Genomic DNA, 27,118 nt, shown 5'->3' on the forward strand with positions numbered 1-27,118 from the left:
CAGATTGGGCCTTTCTTTTTCAGATTTTTTCAGATTGGGCCTTTCTTTTTCAGATTGGGCCTTTCTTTTTCGAGGAACCTGTGAGCCGAGGTCGAGGTGTGCAGTAAATCAGGAAGACAAGGAAGGAAGGACAAAGACTGTGTTTCAATTTGCATACTTTTGTACTTACAATACCTAATTTGAGTATCATATTAGGTATTGTTAGTACAGAAGTATGCGAATTGGAAAACAGCCAAAAAGAATGAAAAATACAAGTGCTGCAAAGGTTGCAATGGTTAGCTTCAGGTGATGCTTAGCCTCTTTCTGAACTCCTCCCATTTCAGTACACTCATTCTTATTACTATGCTGGTGTGTTATGCTAAAAAAAATCATTAAAAAGAGGAATGCTGCTTTTATTCATTCAATTTAATTTCATTTCAGAGATTTGGGTTGGTGACCCTTTGCTCCTCATTGGTGCAACTAGCAATGGTGTGGTCTGTCACTAAAGACCCTTTCGCAGGCAGATGTGAAGGTCAGCTGCAACTGTGTCGGTCAGGTGCAACTGTTTCAGTCAGGACAAGTTGACCCCAAGTTACTCAGCAACACAAGCTGCTTTTAAAGAGACGTATCAGCCCATTTCATATGGCCACTAAAGCTCTTTAAAAAACATGTCAAGAGGCTGTGAATGAGCTTGAATTTCCCTAGCTCTAAACTTCAGATGTGTAGAATCCCTCACAAAGACTTCAATTTAGTGTAATTTGATTACGATACGATAAGTTTAGAATTCTTTAAATATAAGCTTGATGGTGTGGTGTCAGCTGGCTCTCTGTCTTGCGCCATTGGTCAAATCTCAACTGTAACCATGACAATCATGATGTCACAATTGGCATGCGGCCAGCAGCAGTGATTTGGTGTAATGTTGTAAGTGATGTTGATGCATTATTGTACAGATAGCCGTCATTATATAGTGTCTGTACTTCACTTGACGCACTCTTGTCTCTTGCACAGGAAAACGGTTTGATGTGTTTATTTGCCCCTTTCATTTGTCGTGCTACTCTTTTTGTGCCATCAAAAAAAAAAAAAAAAAACACTTTGCTCCGATTTGTTAAAAGATGGATTTTGAATGGCTCATAAGGACCCTGGAAGGAGCGAGCCAGTGCCTTGCAGAAGTGGACTGGTCATGAGTTGAAACGGAAAGAGCTGATGGATCCTGACACACTAATGGATGGATTTAGTAGGAGGAATGAGGGGAGTAGTAATGTCATCCTGTCACTGAGGCCTTCATTGCATGGAAACAATGTCAATGTTGTCGTGGTGAAGTTGTTTGGTGATGTTTGTTGTAATGTTTCCTTTCTCCTCTCTATCTTCCAAGCCAAAGGTTAGTTTTTAAGTTAGTCAGCACAGATATTACCGTTTTGTTTTTATTCTGTTTTATTACCCTTTTTACATTCTTGTGTTTGGGAAAAGTTCATGTTTACACTTGTATCTGGACATATAAAATCACATATAATCTCATCCTTCGCGGTGCCCTTGGTTTTTAATAGAGCATCTTGTATTATACAATGTGGTGTGTTTTTTCCTCAAAATGTTGTGAAATATGTATTTCTCAGCCATGGCAATCTATCTAATATGCGTGCCCTGATGTTTCCAATTACCATGCCTGATCATGTGCAAAGCTCATGTGCCTTGCCATTCTGTTAGTTGGAGATAAGACACATGATTTAGTCGAGAGAGCTGAAGTTTTAATACTGACCTGACTGTTCCAAAGAAGTCCTAAAATATCTCACATTCTATAATTTTACCAATTCACAAACTAATATGTGAGAATTTTCTTTATAATCGTATTCCTTTTAAGTAGGATGTTGATTAAGCAGTTGCCAGTTCCAGCAAGGCAGTTATGAGGGGGTTTGTGGCACCATCTTTCTCATGTGCGCTTGCTATCCGCAAACTGTTTCACCTCAAAAACACAAAGTCTGATCTGACGGCATTACCCACAAATCTGTGTGTGTGGCTTCTGAGGAGAAATGTCTCTGCAGTGTTGACATTTGTGGGTTTTTTTGTGACCTATCACAGGTAATATAATAGCATTAGTGTGAAGTAAAACTTTATTTTTTTTAGTACAAATGCCTGCACAACTGACTTCAAGCATCAAGACTGCATAATTGAGTCTTGCTGTGCCTTTTTTAAGAGGGGGGGGGGGCACAGTGCTCTCACGCCTTAACGGCTTCCCTAGTCTGGCATTAAGAGAACAACTATAAGGGATATATAGTAATATATAGGGACACAACCTCCCGACTCCAAGGTAGTACACAAACACCTCGCTCTGGTTTGAAATGTGGTCCCTGCAAAGCAGCAATGGCCTACTTTCCTTTGGCCTGGCATGCAGCAGTGTTTTGTGCTAAAGTGTAAGCTTGTGCCAACACAGAAAGAGGATTGAGTAGTTCTTTATTTTAGGATGGGGGGGCATATAGGATATAGTAGGCCTATAGGGAGTCAGTAGAGAGCCGTTATACTATATACTATAGCATACTGTATGATGTAAAAGGGGTGAGTTGAGTGGGGACGTGGGAATGTTACGGAAAACAAAATGACTGCCACATAACTTATAGGTCTGCATGACTTTACCGAAGAGCTCTGGGGGGTATTCCAAGTATGTGGTTTAGTGACAAACCTGGTTTAGTCAACTCAGAGTAAGCGGTAAACCTCCTAATAGAAGAGCTGTATGGCTTCATTCTCCTAACAAAACAATGCTACAGGGCTCTTGTTGTAGGAGGTTTACCACTTCCTCTGAGTTAACTTATCCAGGTTGATCACTAAACCACGTACTTGGAATACCTCCCTGTGAGCCATGTTGCACAACAAAAACAACAACAAAAGCCCCTCATGTATTGATTTCCAGAATGCTGTGGGACAAAGCGAGAGCCTGGACACAGGAAGGGGGCAGGCCCACACGCACACAGAGAGTAGACCAGAGAGAATGATCCAGGAAGAACAAAGAGGGGAGGAGGTTTTAAAAATGTCAACAATGGTGCGTGTGACATTCAATTAAAAGCCAGAGAATGGGGGCTTTTCTCTGTGATGGGGAAGTGGTTGGTAGCTAGCGAGTATGTTCCAGAGCCGTATAAAGCGCTGGGTGACATCAGAAGCCCAAATGGACCAACAGCAGCCAAGTGTGAACTGCACCGAGTCCCACGTGCTGCAGAGAACCGAGCAGAACAGAGAGAGAACCCTGACGAGACCCTCTGCAGGTATATATTAACCAAGACCCAAGGCTAGACATCTCCCCTCTTACATACGGAGCCATACTTCCTGCCTGTTTGTTTCTGCACTGCGCTGGAGAGCCCCATCGCATCGCCACGGTGGATCGCTTGTTTGACATGCACCCTCAGCGTCCCCTGCCCCAGGCCATGCCCTCCTCTCTGGGGCAGCACCTGAGAGACGCTGCCCTGGGCTTGGGGCGTCGGAAAGAACCTGCTGGGCGGGAACATTGCCTACGGCTTCATCCAGTCGCTCAAGGAGTGCCTCTACTTCCTGCTCTGCTGCTGGTGCATCAAGGAGATCCTGGACTGAGCGAGGAGGGGGAGGGAGGGAGTCGGACGGGCCATAAAATGGGTTGACGGCTTGTGACCTTTTTTCCCTTTTTGCCATTCCGTCTTATTTATGGGTACTCAGAGAGGTAAGGGTGGTGCTTCTAGACTCTAGAAGACCAAATGGCCTTGGTTGTGTGGTCCACTGAATACTATAATGTCCTTTCTATAGTATCTCAACAGAGTTGTGGTAAGAGAGATGCTGCGAATTAAAAAAATAAAAGAATAACACAGGAGGAACTGTATTTGGCTGGGGCCTTAATAATGGATATGTGGTCTTGAGACATGACTAAAGGATATTTCTAATGACTTATTTTCAAATGGCTTTGAATGATGCTTAATATATTGTGCAGAGATTATCAGAGGCAGGCGATGCATCCAGGCTGGGTCTCTTCAGATGCACACATCCTCTATAACAGTGGACTTCGTGTCCAAGTACATACCTGTAATAAACGCAAGACTGTAAACATTTGATGAGTTTGAGTTCTGTTTGCCCATGCAAACAGCAGTGTGTTTGGTGAGGTCACCAGGTCCAGCGCTTTGACATGGGACAACAAAACAACACAGTTAAGCTTGGACTACATACATTTTGCACTGACCAAAACACTGGAATGGACAGTGAAAACTGAAATATGTAGGCCTAAAGGCCTGAACTGTTGTGCCAGCTGCTCTTCATAAATCAAAACTGGACTGGGCATCTCTTGGATGGCAGCTGTCACGTTCTAACTTAAACTGATTCCAGTAAGCCTACTGATGTAACAAAGTTAAGGATACAGCCTGGCAGCAAACTACAGGCTGTGCCAAAAATAAAACAAATGGAAATGTATCCAAAAATAAACAAAACAACTGTTTCTTTTTTCTGACAACTTTAGGGGTTATTAGGTCTGTATCTTCTTTTTTATATGTTGTATTTACTGTAAAACGTAACAGTAATGCATAGCCTACTATACCAGACATTGTGACTTGCAAATCTGCAGAAGAGTTTTTATGTAAGTAATTAGTATCCAGTAAGTATCCATATGGTTACACAGACAAACATAAAGGATAGATTCACGACGTTATGTTAATGTTATGTTTTTTATGTTTTAATGAAAGCTTGGCATGATTATCTATGAACATCGTTCTCTATACGCTAACTTCACCTGTGTGCGTCGGTCAATCACAAAGTTTGCTCGCCATAACATTCTTCAGTTTCATTGGTTGACTTGGGCTTTAGGAGGCGGGATGAACATAAAAAGTATGCATTTATTGGATAAAACGCTGTTTGAGGTATCAGTGTTAGTAGTGAACGCCCCCGCTCCTGAAGTTGTGCGAAAGAGTCTCAATCATCAGACGGAAGAGGACATCTAAGTACGAATTTTGGATAGCCACAAGATATTTCGGTAAGTTCGTTAATTTGTTTATGTCCATTAATGTCACATTGGTATTCTGTTAATGATAGACGTCAGTACACCGCCGTTTGACATTTCGACATCTCGACATTTCCGGTACACTTGAGTTTAAAGTTTATGCAGGACGTGAACAAGACATCTGGCGTCGTTTGCAGATGTGCGCGCCTGTTCAACTTGAGCTGTTTTCATTATATTTTATTTTTTTATCTGCATAAGTTTAGGCTTCTGTCAGAGTCAGACGCGTCTAAAGTGATGCGGCTACATTGTTGGATAGTTGCTCCATGGCATTTCAAAATATAATCCTCACTCACTCCCTCCGTCAATAATGTCCATCAACGCTTTGGCAGATGCGCATCCAAATTCAGGGAATGACAAGTTCGCGCCGGCCGTCTGGTGGGAAAAGTGAACTTGTTTAACGCAACCAGAAGCTTCCTTCACCACATGGGCTTCTCACTAATTTGGCACTTTTTTGTCCATGTTTGGTCATGTTTTGGAAAGCATGGGCCTGATGAAAAAGATTGAAAAGACATGACGTCTGTTCACTTGGGGTAAAATTGCATTAGGCTACATTACAGAGATTTGATCAGACCTTTCAGACAATGACTTGACCATGGGGTATAATTTTCATCTGCATTTTCAACCCTAGCTGGAAATCAACTACCAATAGCATGCGATGCTGTTTGCGTGGAGTTATAGCCTATACATTTAGGCTACTTTTATAGATATAAACTCGACTTATGTGAGACACTGAGAGGCAAACCACTCACAAGCTTGTCAGTTTTCTTCCGCATGCAGTTTAAGGGACTTTTCTGTCTGCATCACCAAATTCCCTGCAGGCCTAACTGCGCGCACAGAGTCCATATCTCTTGCTGCGCTAAATTTAGCGAATAGCTATTTAAGTCAATCCACTATATCCGCAACAATTCTCATGGCCCAGGGCTACGTTCAGAAATCCCCTCATGGGAGGCCCGCTATTAGAAGACCTAAATTACTGAAGCAAAAGCGAGAGAGAAAGATCCTTATTATAAACTGAAGTGTGTCACTTAGAATGGGATGTGCACACACCTGCTTTGGCAATTACGTGATGTAGGCCTTAAACAAGTCCGTCTCCTCCACTTTGTTTTGTAAAGCGTGTCTGGGGAGAATAAAAAGAAAGAGAGACCCAATTCGGCTCTCAGAAATGGACCTCGGATGGTTCAGAGCCACCAGGACGCTCTCTACTTGGGTATTTGACCCATTTCATAGGTTGTCTCAGTGGAGAATACACACACACACACACACATATATAATATAACACATATACATGTATTCTACTGTATCTCTCTCTCTCTCACTGCTCTCTTTGCTTTAGCTGTTTTTGTGGATTCCGGGACTAGGACGCATACTGAATTGCTTTGTTCCGCACTTACTGTCACTATGAATGGAATGGCCATCTTTCTCCCACACTTTCGCCACAGTGCCTGAGATTGCTCGAGCTAGTTTCCTCAGGACTGAAAACGGCAGCCTTAGTTACGCGTTTCGCTGCCAAAGCATTCTCCACACAGGCAAAAGACAGCACTGGCCGCACGCTCACCCTGCTCTCATACTAATGAGATCTTCATACAGCTACTGTGACTTGACTAGGCTACGTGCAGACCTACACATTCACCATTACTCACTCAGAGCATAGAGCGCTCAACTCCATTCATCTTCCTGACTGTGCATCCTGACACACACACACACACACACACACACACACACACACACACACACACACACAGGCCCACACACACACACACACACACACACACACACACACACACACACACACACACAAACCCTAACCAGCCTAACCAATCACATTGATCAGGGATTTTTAATGTTACTTGCCTAACCTTTACAAACTGACAGTTAACCGCATGAAACAATGTATTTATCTTTGTTGTATAACATTCCACCTGAAATTTTGATGTTTGCAGGCGTTACTACCACCGTTTACCACTGCGTTTATATTTCAAAACTATCGTCATCCCCTCTCATCGCTAATTGGCCCACCAGCCTGGTGGCTGAAATGTAAGCGCATTGAGAGGAGCCAGACTAGTATCTCAGTGAGATGAAAATGACGTGAGATGCTGGCGGGCAGGCCAGGCTATCTGTCTCCTCTACTGTGTTATTTCTTTGAACACAATAAACACATACTGAGCAGAAAAAAAGAGCATGCCTTATCTAGAGCTGTAACCTCATAGCACACATACACCATTGTCCTCTTGAGAGCCAGGGCTGAATTTCATGCAAATGTCTCATGGAATGAGCTTTGCACAAGAGACAGGTTTATGAAACTAGGTTGTGTGTGTGTGCGTGTGCGCGTGTGTGCGTGTGTGCATGTGTGAGAGGGAGATAGAGAGAAGGGGGGCACGACAGGAAAAGGGCTTGAGGGAGTTCCTGTCGTTTCTGTGTGAGTTTCTGTAGTTTATCCTCTCACTGCTAAAGGTTCCACTGTGTGTTTATTCTAGTACTTTATCCTCTCACTGCTAAAGGTTCCACTGTGTGTTTATTCTAGTACTTTATCCTCTCACTGTTAAAGGTTCCACTGTGTGTTTATTCTAGTACTTTATCCTCTCACTGCTAAAGGTTCCACTGTGTGTTTATTGTAGTTCCTGGGGCAGGGCCACCAGAGCGCAATGTCTGACAACAGCAATAGTGCCAATGGCAACAACTGGACCATCATACCACCAGAGGTATGATTTGTGTGTCTGTGTGTCTGTCTGTGTGTGTGTCTGTCTGTCTGTGTGTCATGTGGTTGTGACTTGACGATGGCTTGTTCCGTAGGCACCTGTTGCTGAGAATGTCGGTCCAGTTCTAGAGGACTCCCGTTGCCATGGAGACATGAGCAGCTCTGTGGACCCAGATCCTCCCCCAGGGGTGCAGATTGAGTCGGCCCACCCCCCCTTGCAGCAGATGGGACCAGAACCCTCGTCAGAGGCCCAGGCGCAGCCACTACTCTCGTCAAGAGCAGAAGCGCTACACGGGCAGAGTGGAACCAACCAGCCCGTCGAGCAAGAACCGGTAGATTTAATATGTATTTGTTTTACACATGAACTGGTAAATTTGATATCTGTTTGTTTTATACGTGAACCAGAAGATTTGATATCTATTTGTTTTACACGTGAACTGGTAAATTTGATATCTATTTGTTTTACACGTGAACCGGTAAATTTGATATCTGTTTGTTTTACCCATGAACTGGCGTATTTGACATCTGTTTGTTTTACACATGTGCCTAAGTATTCACACGGCAGTGTGCATAAGCTACCTGTTTTGAGTTAGTGTTTGTCAGTTCAGAACTTCAGAAAATAGCATTTCAGGGCCGTGACTAGCCTACCAACTTGCCCGAAATGCTCTTTAACTTGGTCCCAGGTCCAGTTTAGGAACCCTGAGGAGTTTCAAACAGTTATGTTGAACCCTGAGGATACTTTATTTCAAACAGTTATAGTATACTTTAAAGTAAAAAGTAAGAGTATACTTTAAGTAGAGAATACTTTATTGTCCCCAAGAGGAAATGTGTCTTGGGCTTCACGATCACTGCATCACACACATACACAGCTCATACAGGCAAATAAAGAAACAACAGTTACACATACAGCCCCACACCACCACAGTTACAACAAAAGACAACTCAGTCAGAGCTGCACACTGGATAACACGTAGGTAGCCAGCTATCTATCACTGAGCATCTTTATGGTAGTTGGGCAGCCGTGGCCCACTGGTTAGCACTCTGGACGGTTCGAGCCCCGACCAGTGGGCCGAGGCTGAAGTCTCCTTGAGCAAGGCACCTAACCCCTCACTGCTCCCCGAGTGCCGCCGTTGAAGCAGGCAGCTCACTGTGCCGGGATTAGTGTGTGCTTCACCTCACTGTGTGTACACTGTGTGCTGTTTGTGTTTCACTAATTCACCGATTGGGTTAAATGCAGAGACCAAATTTCCCTCACGGGACCAAAAAAGTATATATTGTAGTGTTTGTATTTATTTAATCTGCAGTTTAGTTTCTGTATCTAACCAGTGTTGCCACAGTTACCTTGAAAAAGTAATCTGATTACTGATCCTTTAAAAAGTAACTTAGTTACTTTACTGATTACTTGATTTTAAAAGTAACTAACTTAGATTACAAGTTACTTTATTAGTTACTTTCAGCAGCTGCCGACAACACCCCCACCGCCTCAACATAAAAATGATAACCGGTTTTGCCAATACTCCCTATACTGGAAGTGCATTTTAACAGTAATGTCAACAATGTATAGCAGACATCCCAACCTAACCTACTTAGATACTGAAATTCAGATGTTTGTTCCATAATGTCTAGTCAGTACACCAAATAAGGAAGGCCTATTGATAGAAATTGTGATAGTAGTTTGTGTAGTAGTTTGGCCTTTTCATGTAGCCTTGGCAACTAGCCATCTAGTATAGGCCTGAGTAATATGCAAATGAAATTACACTTGTTAAACTCACCTCAACAAGTCTTTTGCAATCATTTAACCCACTGTGAGCAATGCTAAAGTCACTGTTACAAACAGTGCAGTGCAAGACTATCATTATGTTTTACTCTTATGAGACAATTAGGTACACTTTTGTGTAGTCTGATGTGAAATGGGTCTTAAATGTTCCTTTTTGAGGGGCACTGACTCTGCCATGACGCTCCTGTTCCTAGATGCACTGACTGAACTGATTAATTAAGTTCGGGAGAAAAGAGATATAAGCCCACCTACACTGAAAACTGATTGGTTGATTTCGCAAAACAGACCAGGATGCTCTCTGTCTTGGATGCGCTTCATGGACACACGCACCACTCCTCTCTCTCTCCCTCTCCGTTGTGTGCGCGTTAAAATCAGATGCACACACGATTTGAAGTCCGGTCTGGCTTGCATGCTCTTGTTCGCTCTAGGTTCCGGGAGATTTTATGTAATTTGCGGGCGTCAGGAAGCCACTATCAATACGTGGGAGACTCCCAAAACTTCGGGAGACTTGGAATGTCTAGCTAGACAGCACTTTGTCGCCAGCACAGATTGTACAATGTACCTTGTTGTCATGTTTAGCTGACACAAACTCAAAATAATGACTGTATAGATAAAATGTGCATCTCTCTCTCCCTCCATTGTTGTTTACGTTTGTGTCGCTGTGTGGTTTTACACGTGAGTTGTCCTCATGCTGAAAACGTGAGCATAGCCTACATGACGTTAATCCCGAGACAAGAAGAAAGCAAAGAATATATCTTTTTACTAAGGAAAATGACAAAAATGTAACGCACAGTGACTTAGATGAGTAACTTTAATCTGATTACTGGATTTGTAAATAGTAGCGCGTTAGATTACTCGTTGCCGAAAAAAGTGGTCAAAATCTAACGTTACTAAGTAACGCGTTACTGGCATCACTGTATCTGACTGTCATGATTACCAGAACAGATGTTTGTTTCAGAATTAGTTTGATGACTTTTGGTCAATGACATTATGTGTGATTTTTTTTGTTTTTAAATGTTCACATTTATCCACATAACTCTCCATAAATAGTTCAGCTCGTTCTTTGTTTAAGGAAACATTCCTCTGTAGCCCCTCCTACTGCTTTGATCTCATTATGTCACAGTACGGTCTATTTTACACGATGTCTGAGTACAGAGTATGCCTCTATTGCTGTTTTCCTAAAACAATGTGACTTAAATACTGTGTGTGGTCATTGTCAGGTAAGTGAAGGACTGTCCCTGGATGGCCTTGATGACCACACTCAGAATGACGACTCCACCCCCAGTGTGGTTCCTCTGAGCTCAGTCGCAGAGGGCGATGAGTCCACGGGCCTCGATGAGCACAGTGTGCACGATGGCTACGCAGAGGGCCACACCCACTCCAGCACCGAGACGGATCTCTTCTCTGATTCGTACACGCATATAAGCTCCGCCCCCGATGCCATACACACTGTAGAGAAGGAGGAGGAGCTTCAAGAGAAAGAGGAGGGGCTTGACCAGGGGAGAAAAGGCACTGATGAAGTAATACTGTCAGGTATGCTATGCATTGATTAACTCTCCATGTTCTCAAATCCTTCCTCTTGATTTAGCCTATGGTGTAGTTTCTGTTATTAATCTGTTATTAATTATAACTCATTTGACAAGTCTATTGCCTTTCATAATCCCTTAATTAATAATGTCTGCCCCCTTGTTGTATTTGAATAGTTTAGTGGTCCATATGGTGGCTGTGGTGCCCTAGCAGGACACCGTAGGTGTGTCTGCTGGGAGAATGGAGAGCAAATGCATGTTGTTGTGTGCCATCAGACCTGCCTCTGTGTTGCTCATTTGAAATGGGCCCATTTGCTTCCGGACACCTTACATTTTGTTAGCTGACAGATTTTAAACACTTTGGTTTGAAGCCGCTTGGTTTGGCAGCTCTAAATGGAAATCGAACCATCTGGGATGCTTGGCAGCAACAGATACTCACAACAGAGGCTCATTTGACAAATCTCTTTATTTAAAAGACAGAGACATTTTACCCTGAAGTTGTCTCCAAAATCTTAAATTATTCATCTGAAACAAACCCCAAAACAATAGCTGAAACGCTACATGGAAAAACCACAATATTGTAGGATGAAACGATGGAAAGTGTGCACTTTAGAGGGTTAGAGATGGAGGCTGGGCGAAGGAGGGATTTGGGGGGAGCTTAGGTAGGGGTTAGTGACAGAGAGCTGCATATGAAAGGGGACCGCTGCTTACGGGCAGCGTCAGAGCAGAGCAGGCGTCTCATCCGTAATGAAGCACATCGGGCTGAGCACTTGAGCTGCATTGGACTGTGTGTGTGTGTGTGTGTGTGTGTCTGCGCGCGCATCTGCATTGCATCAAGTGCCACAGCCAGAGCAGGTCATTTATTTCATAACTGGTGTTCCTGACCCAAACACACACATGAAGGGTGACTGCACAGAGGTAAAAACATACTTGGTGGACGACTTTTGGCAGCTAATTGGCTGCGGTGGGACAGTTGTGCAGAATCCTGCAGAGCCTGAACTTTTCAGAGAAAAGGGAACGAGTGCAGAGAAACAGAATGAGGGAGGTCAAAGGGAACGAGTGCAGAGAAACAGAATGAGGGAGGTCAAAGGGAACGAGTGCAGAGAAACAGAATGAGGGAGGTCAAAGGGAACGAGTGCAGAGAAACAGAATGAGGGAGGGCAAAGGTCAAAGGGCAGGAAGTGGAAACAGAATCTCTCGGGAAACTTCTGGAGAAACAGAATGAGGGAGTTCAAAGGGAACGAAAAGTGCAGAGAAACAGATCAGGGACAGGGCCCAGAGAAACAGAATGAGGGAGGTCAAAGGGAATCGGCAGAGGGAGGGAGCCAAAGGAGACAGGCCTGAGGGAGGAGGAGGAGGAAGGTGTCCCTGCAGAGAAACAGAATGAGGGGCTCAAAGGGACGGAGAGAGGGAGGAGGAGGAGGAGGAGGAGGAGGAGGAGGAAGGGGAGTACCGCCCGCCCCCAGCTAGGGAGGAGGAGGCGGGCCTGTCTCTGAACAAGTGCATCCTGGGAGCTCTGCTGCTGCTGGGCTTGGGGACCATCTTCTTCTCTGGTGAGTTCTGCGAGGAGAACCGTGTTCTAGTGGTCTGCTGTTCTAGTGGTCTGCTGTTCTTCGTGGTGTTATCGTGGCATTCCCCCAAAGCGCTGTGCAGTCCAGCCACTCATGTGCTGTGTTGTGTGTAGAACGGCCATGTTCTGCCATGTGTAAAATATGCTGCTCCTAAATCAGGAATTGCAAATGATAAACAAGTAATTGTGGAATATTTTTACTGGTAGAATCATAAGAAAGATCATGATGTAACTTAGCATATAAGTGTCATAACACCTAAGTAATATGCAAAAGGAAAGATGTTGTCATTTAAGTTCATTCTCATAATTAAATTTCATGAAATTCACAAGTACGGTATATTTTACACATACCTCACTGTTCTCTTCATTTTTACCTGAAACTGTTGACTTGGGTTGTGATTTTAAGAGCCTTCTGAAAGTGCTAGTTTATACAAACGCCCCTAAAATAGCACTTCAAAAGCCCAGTGGTTCTGACTTGCTGTGATGTTGGATAAGTATACTGAGTGCTGAGACTGAGGTGTATTCTCTACAGGTGTGTTTATGGACCTGGATGAGGGTAGGTAAAGATGGAGGGAGAGTGAGTGGAAGAATGAGCACACCTACTGCTTGAAAGAGAGGTGTATGTGAGTGTCTTTGTTTGTGTGTGTGTGTGTCTCTGTTCATGTGTGTGTGTGTGTCTGTTTTTTGCCTGTGTGCGTTTGTGAAGCAGTATGAGGGTGTGTGTGGCTTTGCTAGGGTAATCGTCACGTGCTTAGTCAGGAGTTCTCTCTCTTCCTCTCCCAGAATCCCTTGCACATGCACAGTCTTACCTACCGCCACCCTCCTGCTCCTGTCTCCCTCACCTCGCCACCCTCCTGCTCCTGTCTCCCTCACCGAAGGCATCCCAGCTGTCCCACGCAGTCATTTTCTACACAACACAGACGTCTGTGCAGCGCGTAACATGATATGCATCATGTTACTCAGATGGGTTTGTCCTTCTCAAAACAGACAAAGACAAACATCCTATCTCCATGTCCTGTTCTTATGCTGAATCACTCTCTAAGGTCTGGTCGAGGTGTTGTAATCTGAACTATAATCTAAACTCCGGACAGACTCAGCCAACCGACTTGGATGAGTTTTAGAGAATTCCTCGGCTGTTGTTGTGCCGTGCTTGTTTGAGCCGTTGAGGAAACACAGGGGCCTCTGGGTGTCTTTGTCTCCTCATGCCCCACAAATACTAAATACACTAAACTATGGGATACTGGTACTGCAAAGGGGCAGCACAAAGCATGATGTGCTTGTATAACAACACCACACATTCATGTCTGTGTGCAGGAAGAGAAAAACGCAGCGATACATTTTTTTGGTACTCAGTTTTTTGTCAGTGTGTGTTGTAGAGATGATGCTCTCTTGTTTGTTATCCTGAGGCCCTTCAGTGTATTTATTTTCTTTTATCCTTCTGTTTGTTTTGTTTGTTTGTTTGTTTTTGTTTTGTCTTGCCAGAAGCAGATGATGTGAAGGAGTTGAAAGATCGAGATCTCGCTCAGGTTAGCTTGCAGCCTCTTTCTGTTATTATCAGTGTTCTTTCCTCATCTTTACACACAGCCTCCCCTGCTGTTTGCTGCATTATGTATGCGGCATGGGTATGTATACAGGGTAGTGTAGTAAAGGATGTGTTTTGCTGCAGGAATGGTTGAAGAGCAAAGGACGTCCAGACGCTTATGCTGGAGTGAAGCACCCCGGACTGGTGGACAAAGAAAATGAACAGATCGCAGTACTACAGGCCCAGTTGCAGGTTTGTGTGTGTCTGTGTGTGTGTGTGTGTGTGTGTGGGGTGGGGGGTGTGCCATGACTGTTTTCAGTGACTCTTGCTGCATAATCTGTCACGACAGGCAGCCTGATCCAAATACCCACTGCACTGTGTAGAAAAGTATTATCGTCATTTTATATTCCCACAAGCAGTCGTATCCTATGTCCTGGCTCACTTAAGATTCAGACCTGTTTTAACAAGTACATTTTGGAATAGGTCTAATCCCCCATAGAGCTCTCTCTCTTTCTCTCTCTCTCTCTCTTTCTTTCTCTCTCTCTCTTTCTCTCTCTCCCGGGACTCTTTTAAACTGGGTCTCGTCTGACTGGCTCCCTCGCTGCTGTTCCTCATCTAATCCCTCTCCTTGGTGCTCCAGCAGGCCCAGAAGGAGCAGCTCACGTCTGCCCAGCAGCTGCTGCAGGAGGGGGTCAAGGAGCAGGAGAGGCGGGAGCACCTGGAGGAGGAGAACCTGAAGATGAAGGGGGAGTTGGAGTCACTGCCTGCCCGACAGAAGGAGCTGGAGCAGGAGAACGAGAGGATGAGGAAGGAGCAGGAGAGGTCCAGGAGGGAGCTGGACGCTCTCAAGGCCAAGATGGGTAAGAGCCAGTTTGCCAGTGGGTCAATAAGTTTTAAATAATTAAGGTTATTATTTAATCTCTCTCTCTCTCTCTCTCTCTCTCTCTCTCTCTCTCTCTCTCTCTCTCTCTCTCTCTCTCTCTCTCTCTCTGTTTGTCTCTCTCTCACTCTCTCTTTCTCTGTCGCGCTCTCTCTCTCTTGCTCTCCTTCTCTGATCATTATTCTTGGTAATATCCACAAGGATGTTAGAAAGATGTTATCAGCTAGTTTCTCTCTCTTCTCATAATTGTATGTAAACCATTTTAGATTTTTTTTACTGTTTAGAAGTTTTTACTGTAAGGATCACAAACTCTGCAGAAAATGACAGTTTATTTATTTCCTGTTTGTCTTTTAAAGTTTAATATCTATTCCCATCATTTTTATTTTCACAGGAGCAGTGCCCTCTGCTGGTCAACCCACAGAACAGCAGAGCAGCCAAGATCCACAGCAAAAGGGGGGGGGGGGAGATGCAAAGGATAAGAAAAAACCTCTGAAGTTGGAGAAAGAGAAAGTTGAAAAAGAGCAGAAGAAAGAATGGAAGAAGGAGGAAAAAGAGGGGAAGAAAGGCAAAGGTGCCAAGAAAGAAGGTGGAGAGAGGAAAGAGGGGAAGGAGAAGAAACAACATGGAACGAAGGAGAAAAGGGGTGCAGAGGAAGGCAAGGAATGGACAGACAGAGGAGCAAAGGAGTTGAAAGAGGAGAAAGATTGGAAGAAGAAAGAGAAGAAGCTTTGGGCAGAGGAGGGCAAGGCTGAAAAGAAGGAGAGGAAAGAGTGGAAGGAGGACAAGAAGTGGAAGAAGGACAAAAGCATGGATGGACACAGGGAAGTAGAGAGGAAGGAATGGAGAGAATTGGAGGAGAAAAGAGAGAAAAGGGGAGGAAAAGATGGAGAGAAGAAGCACAGAGAGGAAGATAGAGCATGGAAGAAGGATAAGAAAAGGAAAGGTGATGAAATGAGCGATGGAAAAGTGAAGAAAGAAAGAATGGAAAGACCGAGAGGAACGGAGTGAAGAGTCAGACTGGAGGAAAAGAAGAGAAGACGCCAAGAAAAAGAGCATGGAATGGAAAGAGGCTGGACAGAAGAAGTGGAAGGAAGAGAAAGAGCACAACTATGAAAGAAAAGAATGGAGAGAGAGGAAGGAGGAGAGGAAACACTCTGGTGGCAAAGCCAAGGAGCGGTCTAATGAGGAAGAGGAAGAGGAAGTGCGTGGGAAAGGGAAGGAGCATGGAAGAGCTCACAAGTGGAAAAAGCCCAGAGATGACCATCACACCAGAAATGACCGTCACAAAGAACAGGGCAGAGCCGCAAAACACCACAAAGACGACAAGAAAGACAATCGCGGCCAGATCACGGACGACAAGACGTCTTCCCATCTTCACGATGACGACGACGATGAGCACGATGATGACGGCGACGCCAGTCATCTCCGCGGCGACTACTGGAACCAACAGCGACAGAAGCTGCATCACTCCCGCGGGCCTCCGGCCGAGTGCTCGGACGCTGCCGCCTGCGCCCGCGCCCAGGGCCTCGTCCCCGTCTCCCTGGCCGACTTCGAGGCCCTGCTGCTGGCCTACCTGGACCGCCTGGACGTCGGCGCTGCCTCCTCCTCCGAGGACCAGGCCTCCAGGAGACAGAAGCTCGGCGCACTGGTGAGGGAGTTCTTCGCGGCCGACGGACTCTTCGTCCACGACCGGACACCCTTCGGCGAGTTTGTGGAGGACGTGTCGGACATTCTGGAGGACATGGCAGAGGAGGGGGAGAACCAGGAGATGGAGGAGGAGATGGAGGGCTTCGAGAAGGAGGCGCTGGAGAGGTTTGCCATGCAGGAGGAGGGAGGGAAGGGTGGCGCGGACAGAGGAGAGGAGTCCAAGAGAAGGAGTAGCAGAGTAAAGGGCTGATTGAGATATCAACTGCCTACGTTGATAGAGATTTTAAGAATTTCTAGAAAGAAGAGAGGGAAAGATGTCATGTCATGTTGTGCGAGCGATATGGTTGGGTTGGGTTGGGTTTTCTGATTTGATTCTCATCAGAGCTCCCTGGTTCGAAAGGGGGAAAAAAATCTCCACAACTTGTCCTTTGCAAAAACCATTTGCCTCTCTGAAGTAGATTCTGCAGGTATTTCAGTCATTGTACAGATCTCCAGAAAACTGCTCTCTCACTGTTGTGTTGTATTTAAAGTCGCCAGACTTTCTCAAGTAAAGAATATCACATGAAGTGGACTGTTATTGCACTTACTGTAATTGAACTCACAATCACTGAAACTATAAATAAGTATGTAAATATGCTAGAATGGCTTTCCCTGTATAACTTGTTCCCATGTGGTGGGGTTGGTCTCCAGTCCTTTCGCACAGTCAAGCACAGCTGCACTCACTGTAATTGACCATTTGATGAGGTACTGATGCAAGTTAATTTATTGAAGTATGACAAAAACAATGCTGCATGGCAGTGTTAATATTGTTTCAAGGATGTATAAAAATGCAGATTAACTGGTCTGTTTGGTGTGACCATTGAGAAGAACCTTTCCTCTGTGACCTCACATGGTTTAATAGTCAGAGGAGGGGGGGAGAGACACAACAAGTCATAAAAGATGCAACTTTACTTCAGTAATTGCCTTATCGTCTATGCACCAGGGGTGGCTGTGGGTTTATTTCACTACTGAGGTTTAAAAATAATTAATGTTTGAGCGCTTTGTTTGCTATTGCTGTGATGGGAGTTATGAGGTTAAACATCCTGATATATCAAATGTTGTTACTGGAGCACTCACAATATGCTTTAACCTGAATTCTTACAGAGTACTTACACACAACTCCAAGTGTAGACTCTTCCTAAAGAATGCCTTTGAATTATTTAGAATGCAAAAAGATAGCTCACATATTTAACCACCCTTAGAATCGCCATTTATTTGAAAAACAACTCATTTTGTGTTTCTAGGACTGTGGTCTTGTTTACTCCGGTACGGCCTGCACTTTTATTATTATTATTTTATTATTATTATTATTATTATTATTATTATTCAATACATTTTAAATGTGTCATTGCTTGGTTAAGCTCTCATGGAACTTTGTCCCCTAATGTAATAATCTTAAAAATGTATAAACATACACAGAGGTGAGAAAAATCCTTTAAGAAACGTCTGAAAAACAGAACATTCATGATTATACTTACTTTGACCAGAGAGACACAGAGATTTCATTTGTGTGGTAGAGAAATTGTTAAATAATATATTAAAACTCAATTAACACATTCAGTAATTACTTGTGAGCACTTTCTGCTCTTGCTTGAATATGAGTTTAGGTTGTGTCTATGTTTCCAAAATAACAGAAATTTGATGGAACACTTGCAGAGCATTGTGATGTTTTATATGTGTTGAAAGCTATTGAATGTATATCTTCTATGAAATTATTGATGAATAAAAAAAAACTTTGTGGAAAGTTCTGCTCACCCGTTTACTCTGACCTAGTGATGTAATGGGCCTTTAAAGGTTCAGTCCATGCGGTTTTACTCAGACCTAGTGATATACTCAGTAATGGGCCTTTAAAGCAACACCAAAGAGTTTTTTTTTTTTTTGTACCTTAAAATAATGTTTCCAAAATCGTTTCAGTGGTTCATCAACTTGTATCAGGGTGAACGGCACTTCTGCATTCGCTTCACAGCCCTCTATCGGCTATAACCGCACTATGTAAGTTTGCCAGATCGGGTAGCGGATCTGTAGTTCAATGGAATGAGACATAAGAAACTACAAATTTGACTTGCATCTGATGTCGCAATACATCGTACTTTCATAAATTGTGCAACATATTCTACCTTGTCTATGGACATTGTTATTTGCAAAGCCGGTGCTGGATAAACAAATAGCATGCGTGCGACAGAGGGAAAGTTCTTTGGTGTTGCTTTAAAGATTCAGTCCATGCGGTTTTACTCTGACATAGTGATATACTCATTAATGGGCCTTTAAAGGTTCACTTCATGGGACCACTGTAGTTTTCTGAAGGAGAAACTGTAAGAAACCTGAAATACAGCAAATTCAGAAAACATGAACAGAAAGAATGAGTGAAACACAAGGCTACTACTTAAAGAAAAGAAATGAAGGAAGAGAACTGCATACAAGAATGACTTCCTTCATGTATTCACACCAATAATCGTCTGCTTCACAAGACTAGAATTTATTTTACTCCTCTGCGACCATCTATTTCACACCTCTGCAAGGCAAGGAAAGGCCAGTTTACATACAGCACGTTGCATACACAGTAATTTAATGTGCTTTACATAAACAAAAGCAAAGAGTACATAAAATCATAAAAACGATAGTTTAAAAATGTTTAAGTACATATAATAATTAAAAGACATAAAAATATCATAGAATGATTGAAGGACAGAGTGCAGAACAACAAATTATTGGAACACAGACAACAACTTAACCTAGGCTCCGTCTATCGGCACACAACAAGTATGTCCTTTATGAAACTCACACAAAAAGGAATGATGAGCATATAAGCATGAGAGAGAGCATGAGCAATAGTTTAGGGGGGGAAGCTTTAAAGTGGTCCTCCTCCTCCTAGTCAAACACCCAGTGAAAAGCAGCACTCTTGGATAGGGATGGGTCGCTCGACACACAGTCCCGACACACGTCTCGAGCTTGCGAAACACTAGTGCTTCGAAACACCGCTTCGGAGTCTATCTTGAAATGAGGTTGACACGTGACCTATTGAAAAGAAGCTTTGTTACCTCACTGACACGTCATGCAGGTCTCAAAACACAGCACAGACTCACCCAAATAGGTAAACTGTTAATGCATTAAATAATTATATACATAATGTCTAACATAAGTCTGTGTATCCCCCATCTTCATGCTCTGGCCAGTATCGGGCTTTTACGGGCACATCTGTTCCACATGAATGTAACTTTAGCCAGTATGCTAGGCTATATGTAGCCTACATTAGTAGCCTAAACAACGTCAAGAGTAGTGCTTATGAAGGTGCTTTTAGCTCGGTTGACTGCACGCTCGACTCCCGATCCGGGATAGTAGCCTACTGTTCGCGGGTTCAAGTCCGACGGTGACCGTGATTTGTTCAAGTAAGAGTTGTTCCTGGACCAACATTCTAAAGATGGTCCTGGACCAACAACTCTTTAACCAATCACAGCCTTGTGATGTCATCAATGTGAGCCTTCTGCTTCTCCCATTGCCATTTCAATGTTAGTCCAGGACCCACATTGTCATGTTTGTCCAGGACTGTCTTTAGAATTTTGGTCCAGCACCGTTTTTACAATGTTAATCCTGGACCAACATCGCCATGTTGATCCTGGACCAACATGGTGATGTCACTCCTGGAAAATGTACTATTCATGTTAGCTTTGAAGCTCATTTAGCAATCTTATTGCCATGGTAATTCATGCTAATTTAAGCTGCTAGGCTAGCTTGCTAATAGGCAATACAAATCTGTCAGTTGTCGTTAGACTGTTTTTCTTTTTTGCTACATTTCTGAGAAACTTGATGTGAGCCATGTTTAAACCTTTATACAATAAGCTGCAAAATATTTTGTCTGCTTTGTTTATTCCAGGCCCATTATAGGGAAGTTTGTCCCTGTACATCACAGGGAAGTTGGTCAAGGTCCATCATAAGGAAGTTGGTCCAGGTCCATCACAGTGAAGCTGGTCCAGGCCCATCACAGAGAAGTTGCTTCATGTCCATCACAGGGAAGTTGGTCCAGGTCCATCATAAGGAAGTTGACCTAGGTCCATCACAGTGAAGCTGGTCCAGGTCCATCACAGGGAAGTTGGTCCAGGTCCATCGCAGCGATGTTGGTCCAGGCTCATCATAAGAAATTTGGTCCAGGTCCATCACAGGGAAGCTGGCCCAGGTCCATCATAAGAAATACCAGTCTGCACCCACTCTGCTTTGGTCTGGACTCAAATGGATGGTCAAGCGATACATCACTGTTTTAATTTAATTTCATTGATTCATTCATTAATCTGTTTATACTATAATTTAAGAGGGTGGGACATGAATCAGCAGTTTAAGAAAGATGTTTAGTAGGGGATTGACTTTTACCATGTTAAGCTATGGAGACTGAGTGAGTGTGTCGTTAGGGCCACTTATTTGGAAGTGTCAAAATTGTTTTTTCTCTGTCAATTTTGAATATGTACATATATTTCAAAATATATTGTGAACATATTTTTCAAATATTTTTTGTGTATGGGGAACATTATATTAATGTGAACACTTACTGTTACAGCTATAAAAATGGCAGAATCATCGATATGCATGATATTTCCATTCCATAACCGTGAGGTGAGCTACACGCTTCACAATGACAGCAAAGAGTTGTCATCGTTATGTGCTTTGTCCATCAGACAACGCAGCTTTCTGCGGCAAGACACGCATGCTGCTTGACTTGGTTCCACTTCCTATTTACCACATAACGATGATACTGGAAATTTAAATGAAGGATCAATATTCGGTTTTCTTTTATTTAATTTGAAAATATCCGGTCCTCGGTCGGGTATATTTTATAATATTTTATAACATATCATTGTTGTTGGTGCTGGGTAATAAATCTTAGTGAATGTTTGATAACAACTCTTTGCTGTCATTGTCAAGCGTGTAGCCCGCCTCAAACATGGGACTGCCATGTGGCTCACACTGTCCACTCACTTCCCCCTTTTGATGGACATTGCTTGGCAAGCTTCAAAGTGCCTCATAAACAAACCACAGTATATCGGTTTCTAAATCTGCAGTCAGCAAGTCCCCAAATAATGTATGCAAGGTCAGCCACTGTTTCCAAATAGGAAATGTGACTCAACTGTACAACAGTTCAAAGATTACCCAGAAAGAAAAAGTTAAAGGCTATATTGGGTAAAGTTATACTGATGTCCCTGACTCTATAGCGATGTTAACTGTTCTTTTGTGACACATTATGTTACAATGTTACAATAAATTGTGAATGCTATTCTATGTTGCCACTGTCATTCCACAATCTACCCAAACTCTTTTGCAACCAATAAACATGATTCTCTGAGATTGTAAAATAATTATATATGGCTTGGTGACACCTCAAGGTAGGTGGTAAATTCAGAGATTCTTAGAAAAGTGTATGGCTCCATTCTCATTCTTCTTTCCCAACTTGTAAAGAGACTTTGTGCACAATCCCAGATACAGGGCAAAAACAAGCAAAAGTGTTTAGGAAAAAGTCCACACACTCCTTGGTATTTTCTTTTCTTGATTTTATTTTCTCATAGTTTGGCAAGACGTTATGACCTTGATTGTTCTTCCTCAGATTCACTGCACACAGGCATTGCACATGGTCTAAATCACTTGGCCAACAGTATAGGGGGGAGCCAGCTCAGTAACTCATTAACCCTTACAGATATGGCAGGCAAACTTGTGGCGTGACTAATGCCAAACAAATGCATAAGAACATTATAAGAAACATTAGTAGAATTAGTAGACCAAAACAGATCTCTAGTGTATACAAATGCAGATTTGAAAAGAATATAGAGTTCAATCATTCGTTAGATTTTCTGTTCACAGTCCATATTACAAGTTCATATTACAGAAAAGGTCTGATTACAAAATCTTAAGCATTAATCATTAAGCCCTCTTGGGGCCAAAGTTTCCTGGTGGTAGATCTAAAAAGCCTCTCTTTTTAAAAGCTGACTGTCTATGTCCCCTCCTCTTTGGTGGTTTTTGACTTGTTCTATCCCTATGAACCTCAGAGTTCAGAGTGGGTGTCCAAATTTGTTTAAATGAACAGCCAGGGGACTCTTATCATGATTGTTTCTGATGTTGCTTCTGTGTTCACATTCTTGTCTTCAGAGCACTGCATGTTTTTTTCTACATATGTTTTCTCACAGGGACATTTGATCAAATATACCTAATTAGTAGTGCTGCATGAGATTTTTCCTTTAACCCATAGTTCTTTTCCTGTTATAGGGTGATTGAAGGAGTGACATTTGTGTGTGAACTTGTCCTGTGCACAGTGTCCACATAGATAATTTCCATCTGGAAATGTTGCAGTGTTGGTGCAGGTGGTCAGTCTGTTTTCATAGTCTCTGATGTTGTCTGGCCTCTTGTAGATAATTAAAAATATAATAGAAAATAAAATATATACAAAAAATATATATTGACAAAATATATATTGACAAATATGACAAAAATATATATTTTTGACACTTAAAATATAATTCAATATATTTTTCCAAATAAGTACTCTTACCGACCCACACTCCGTCTGTCTCCATAGCTTAACATGGCAAAAGTCAATCCCCTACTAAACGTATCTTTCTTAAACTGCTGTTCCATGTCCCACCCCCTTAAATTATAGTATAAACAGATTAATGAGGAGAAAATTAAATTGACACAGTGATGTATCGGCTTGTGTAGCAGGCGTTGCTGCCATTGCACAAGGCTATTGACCATTCATTTGGGTCCAGACCAGAGCAGAGTGTGTGCAGACTGCAGAGTGCTATTTCTTATGATGGACCTGGGCCAGCTTCCCTGTGATGGACCTGGACTAACTTTCTTATGATGAGCCTGGACCAACATCGAAACCGATAATAAATCGTTCTGGCTAGTTGTTACAACTTACCTATCCATTTAATCCAGTGTCTTCCATGTCGTTAATCCTGCTAGTCATAGACCACTTGACTGAACTGAACTAGGGAAAACAGCGTCGGAAAGATTCAGTTGCTATCAGTTGATAACAGACATGTTGTACAACACTGCCATCTGCTGGTTGTTCAGTGGAGGGTGTCTTCGCATTCAAATCTGGTGGTTTTTATTTGTGGATCTTGGTGTGCAGTAGGAATGTCTCAAAGTTATTCGTCATCGACATAAAAGCAAAAAGGAGATTCACAAATGCAGATTCCACATACAAAGTCAAGCATATTTATTTTCAAATCTCGAAAATATATTTACAAAGACACGTTTATTTATATAAATTTGTTTATTTATTTGTATGTCACATTTTTGTATTTGTATTTTGTATTTGGATATTTATAAATGTATGTATATGTATATATATCCTTTTATTTATATTCAAATCATTTTGAGACAATCCTCACTCCATAATTTTACAACTATTTTACACACAAATAGGCAAGGACCTACCTTTATTGAGATACAAGTTGGTGATCCACTGGTTGTTTCTGGAGGGAAATTTCAAAATGGCAATGGGAGAAGCAGAAGGCTCACATTGATGACATCACAAGGCTGTGATTGGTTAAAAGTTGTTGGTCCAGAACCGTCATTAGAATGTTGGTCCAGGAACAACTCTTACTTGAACAAATCACGGTCACCCAAGTCCCGGCGGGTGCAGGCAGGTACTAAAGTTCATATTTTTATAAAGTTCATATTTTCCAAAGCTGGTGATGTCTTCAGTAAAACAGCCCGATTAAGCGCCAGCACAGCATAACAAATCATATTCTGATATAAAAACATTTATATTTGAGTATTCATGCATTTCTGCAAATTCATGCATGTCTGTAATGTTGGTGTAGATATTTTTATTGACCACCAGATGGCGTTGTGGAGTAGTGTGTCAAAAGCTTCGAAGCATCAAACCAGTTTGGCTGTAGAAAGCCACTGTTTCAAAAGCCTCGCTTGGCACATCCCTACTCTTGGAGATCCTTGAAGTAGCCATGTTTGGGTGTGCACACATGTTTCCTTTCGGGTCTAAATGCCCAGCCAGTAGGGCCCAATAGTATTTAACACCCAAATAGAGAGATCTGCAACCATCTTTTATCTTCCTTCTAATGTCTTGGCCTTTTCAGTTCCTCTTCTCTGTTTACTCTATTCAAACAGTTCTGCTTTTACTAGGACACATTAACTGGCACATTTCACTATGAACCCGACAAAATATATTTTTAATAAATATGCCTTACTGTTCATGTACAAACAGTTATGCAGAGGTTCAAAGTAGCTTAGCTATTTGTTGTGTGAAACATTAATGACACACATCATGATTAAGTGTCTAATTTGTATGTTTCAGTAGAGGGTTCCTTGCCCTGTGATCTATGTTAATTTGACAAAAAGCTGACCAACTCATCTGTAATCTCAGTGAGTGGCTATAAAACAACACTAACAATGAATGTGACACAGTTTAAAAAGTAATAATATCCCAGTCACAATATCTCCCACTGTCCATCATATAGCCACCAACACTTATTATTAATATTAATTATATTTTTGACACTTAAAATATAATTCAATATATTTTTCCAAAGAAGTGCTCTTACCGACCCACACTCCGTCAGTCTCCATAGCTTAACATGGCAAAAGTCAATCCCCTACTAAACGTATCTTTCTTAAACTGCTGTTCCATGTCCCACCCCCTTAAATTATAGTATAAACAGATTAATGAGGAGAAAATTAAATTGACACAGTGATGTATCGCTTGTGTAGCAGACGTTGCTGCCATTGCACAAGGCTATTGACCATTCATTTGGGTCCAGACCAGAGCAGAGTGTGTGCAGACTGCAGAGTGCTATTTCTTATGATGGACCTGGGCCAGCTTCCCTGTGATGGACCTGGACTAACTTTCTTATGATGAGCCTGGACCAACATCGAAACCGATAATAAATCGTTCTGGCTAGTTGTTACAACTTACCTATCCATTTAATCCAGTGTCTTCCATGTCGTTAATCCTGCTAGTCATAGACCACTTGACTGAACTGAACTAGGGAAAACAGCGTCGGAAAGATTCAGTTGCTATCAGTTGATAACAGACATGTTGTACAACACTGCCATCTGCTGGTTGTTCAGTGGAGGGTGTCTTCGCATTCAAATCTAGTGGTTTTTATTTGTGGATCTTGGTGTGCAGTAGGAATGTCTCAAAGTTACGTCATCGACATAAAAGCAAAAAGGAGATTCACAAATGCAGATTCCACATACAAAGTCAAGCATATTTATTTTCAAATCTCGAAAATATATTTACAAAGACACGTTTATTTATATAAATTTGTTTATTTATTTGTATGTCACATTTTTGTATTTGTATTTTGTATTTGGATATTTATAAATGTATGTATATGTATATATATCCTTTTATATATATTCAAATCATTTTGAAACAATCCTCACTCCATAATTTTACAACTATTTTACACACAAATAGGCAAGGACCTACCTTTATTGAGATACAAGTTGGTGATCCACTGGTTGTTTCTGGAGGGAAATTTCAAAATGGCAATGGGAGAAGCAGAAGGCTCACATTGATGACATCACAAGGCTGTGATTGGTTAAAAAGTTGTTGGTCCAGAACCGTCATTAGAATGTTGGTCCAGGAACAACTCTTACTTGAACAAATCACGGTCACCCAAGTCCAACGGGTGCAGGCAGGTACTAAAGTTCATATTTTTATAAAGTTCATATTTTCCAAAGCTGGTGATGTCTTCAGTAAAAACAGCCGATTAAGCGCCAGCACAGCATAACAAATCATATTCTGAAATAAAAACATTTATATTTGAGTATTCATGCATTTCTGCAAATTCATGCATGTCTGTAATGTTGGTGTAGATATTTTTATTGACCACCAGATGGCGTTGTGGAGTAGTGTGTCAAAAGCTTCGAAGCATCAAACCAGTTTGGCTGTAGAAGCGCCACTGTTTCAAAAGCCTCGCTTGGCACATCCCTACTCTTGGAGATCCTTGAAGTAGCCATGTTTGGGCGTGCACACATGTTTCCTTTTCGGGTCTAAATGCCCAGCCAGTAGGGCCCAATAGTATTTAACACCCAAATAGAGATCTACAACCATCTGTTATCTTCCTTCTAATCTCTTGGCCTTTTCAGTTCCTCTTCTCTGTTTACTCTATTCAAACAGTTCTGCTTTTACTAGGACACATTAACTGGCACATTTCACTATGAACCCGACAAAATATATTTTTAATAAATATGCCTTACTGTTCATGTACAAACAGTTATGCAGAGGTTCAAAGTAGCTTAGCTATTTGTTGTGTGAAACATTAATGACACACATCATGATTAAGTGTCTAATTTGTATGTTTCAGTAGAGGGTTCCTTGCCCTGTGATCTATGTTAATTTGAAAAAGCTGACCAATTCATCTGTAATCTCAGTGAGTGGCTATAAAACAACACTAACAATGAATGTGACACAGTTTAAAAGTAATAATATCCCAGTCACAATATCTCCCACTGTCCATCATATAGCCACCAACACT

The 27,118-nt window shown here is 42.3% G+C and overlaps 2 protein-coding genes across 2 annotated transcripts; both read left to right on the forward strand.

Annotated features, from left to right (window-relative positions):
- Positions 1-3,145: 3,145 nt before the first annotated feature.
- On the forward strand, positions 3,146-3,675 carry LOC125306427 (lens epithelial protein). The gene is given in 2 exon segments (XM_048261796.1): positions 3,146-3,434; positions 3,436-3,675. Coding segments are annotated over 2 exon segments (192 nt in total). The 5' UTR covers positions 3,146-3,356; the 3' UTR covers positions 3,550-3,675.
- A 1,174-nt stretch (positions 3,676-4,849) lies between these two features.
- Positions 4,850-17,937, forward strand: pbxip1b (pre-B-cell leukemia homeobox interacting protein 1b). Its single transcript, XM_048260599.1, is given in 13 exon segments — positions 4,850-4,948; positions 7,591-7,674; positions 7,766-8,002; positions 10,668-10,975; positions 12,372-12,526; positions 13,076-13,099; positions 13,327-13,484; positions 13,858-13,888; positions 14,026-14,069; positions 14,210-14,317; positions 14,709-14,925; positions 15,337-15,945; positions 15,947-17,937. Coding segments are annotated over 12 exon segments (2,844 nt in total). The 5' UTR covers positions 4,850-4,948; positions 7,591-7,617; the 3' UTR covers positions 16,843-17,937.
- Positions 17,938-27,118: the final 9,181 nt, after the last annotated feature.

Source organism: Alosa alosa, chromosome 13 (genome assembly GCF_017589495.1).
Source record: "Alosa alosa isolate M-15738 ecotype Scorff River chromosome 13, AALO_Geno_1.1, whole genome shotgun sequence".
NCBI lineage: Eukaryota > Metazoa > Chordata > Actinopteri > Clupeiformes > Clupeidae > Alosa > Alosa alosa.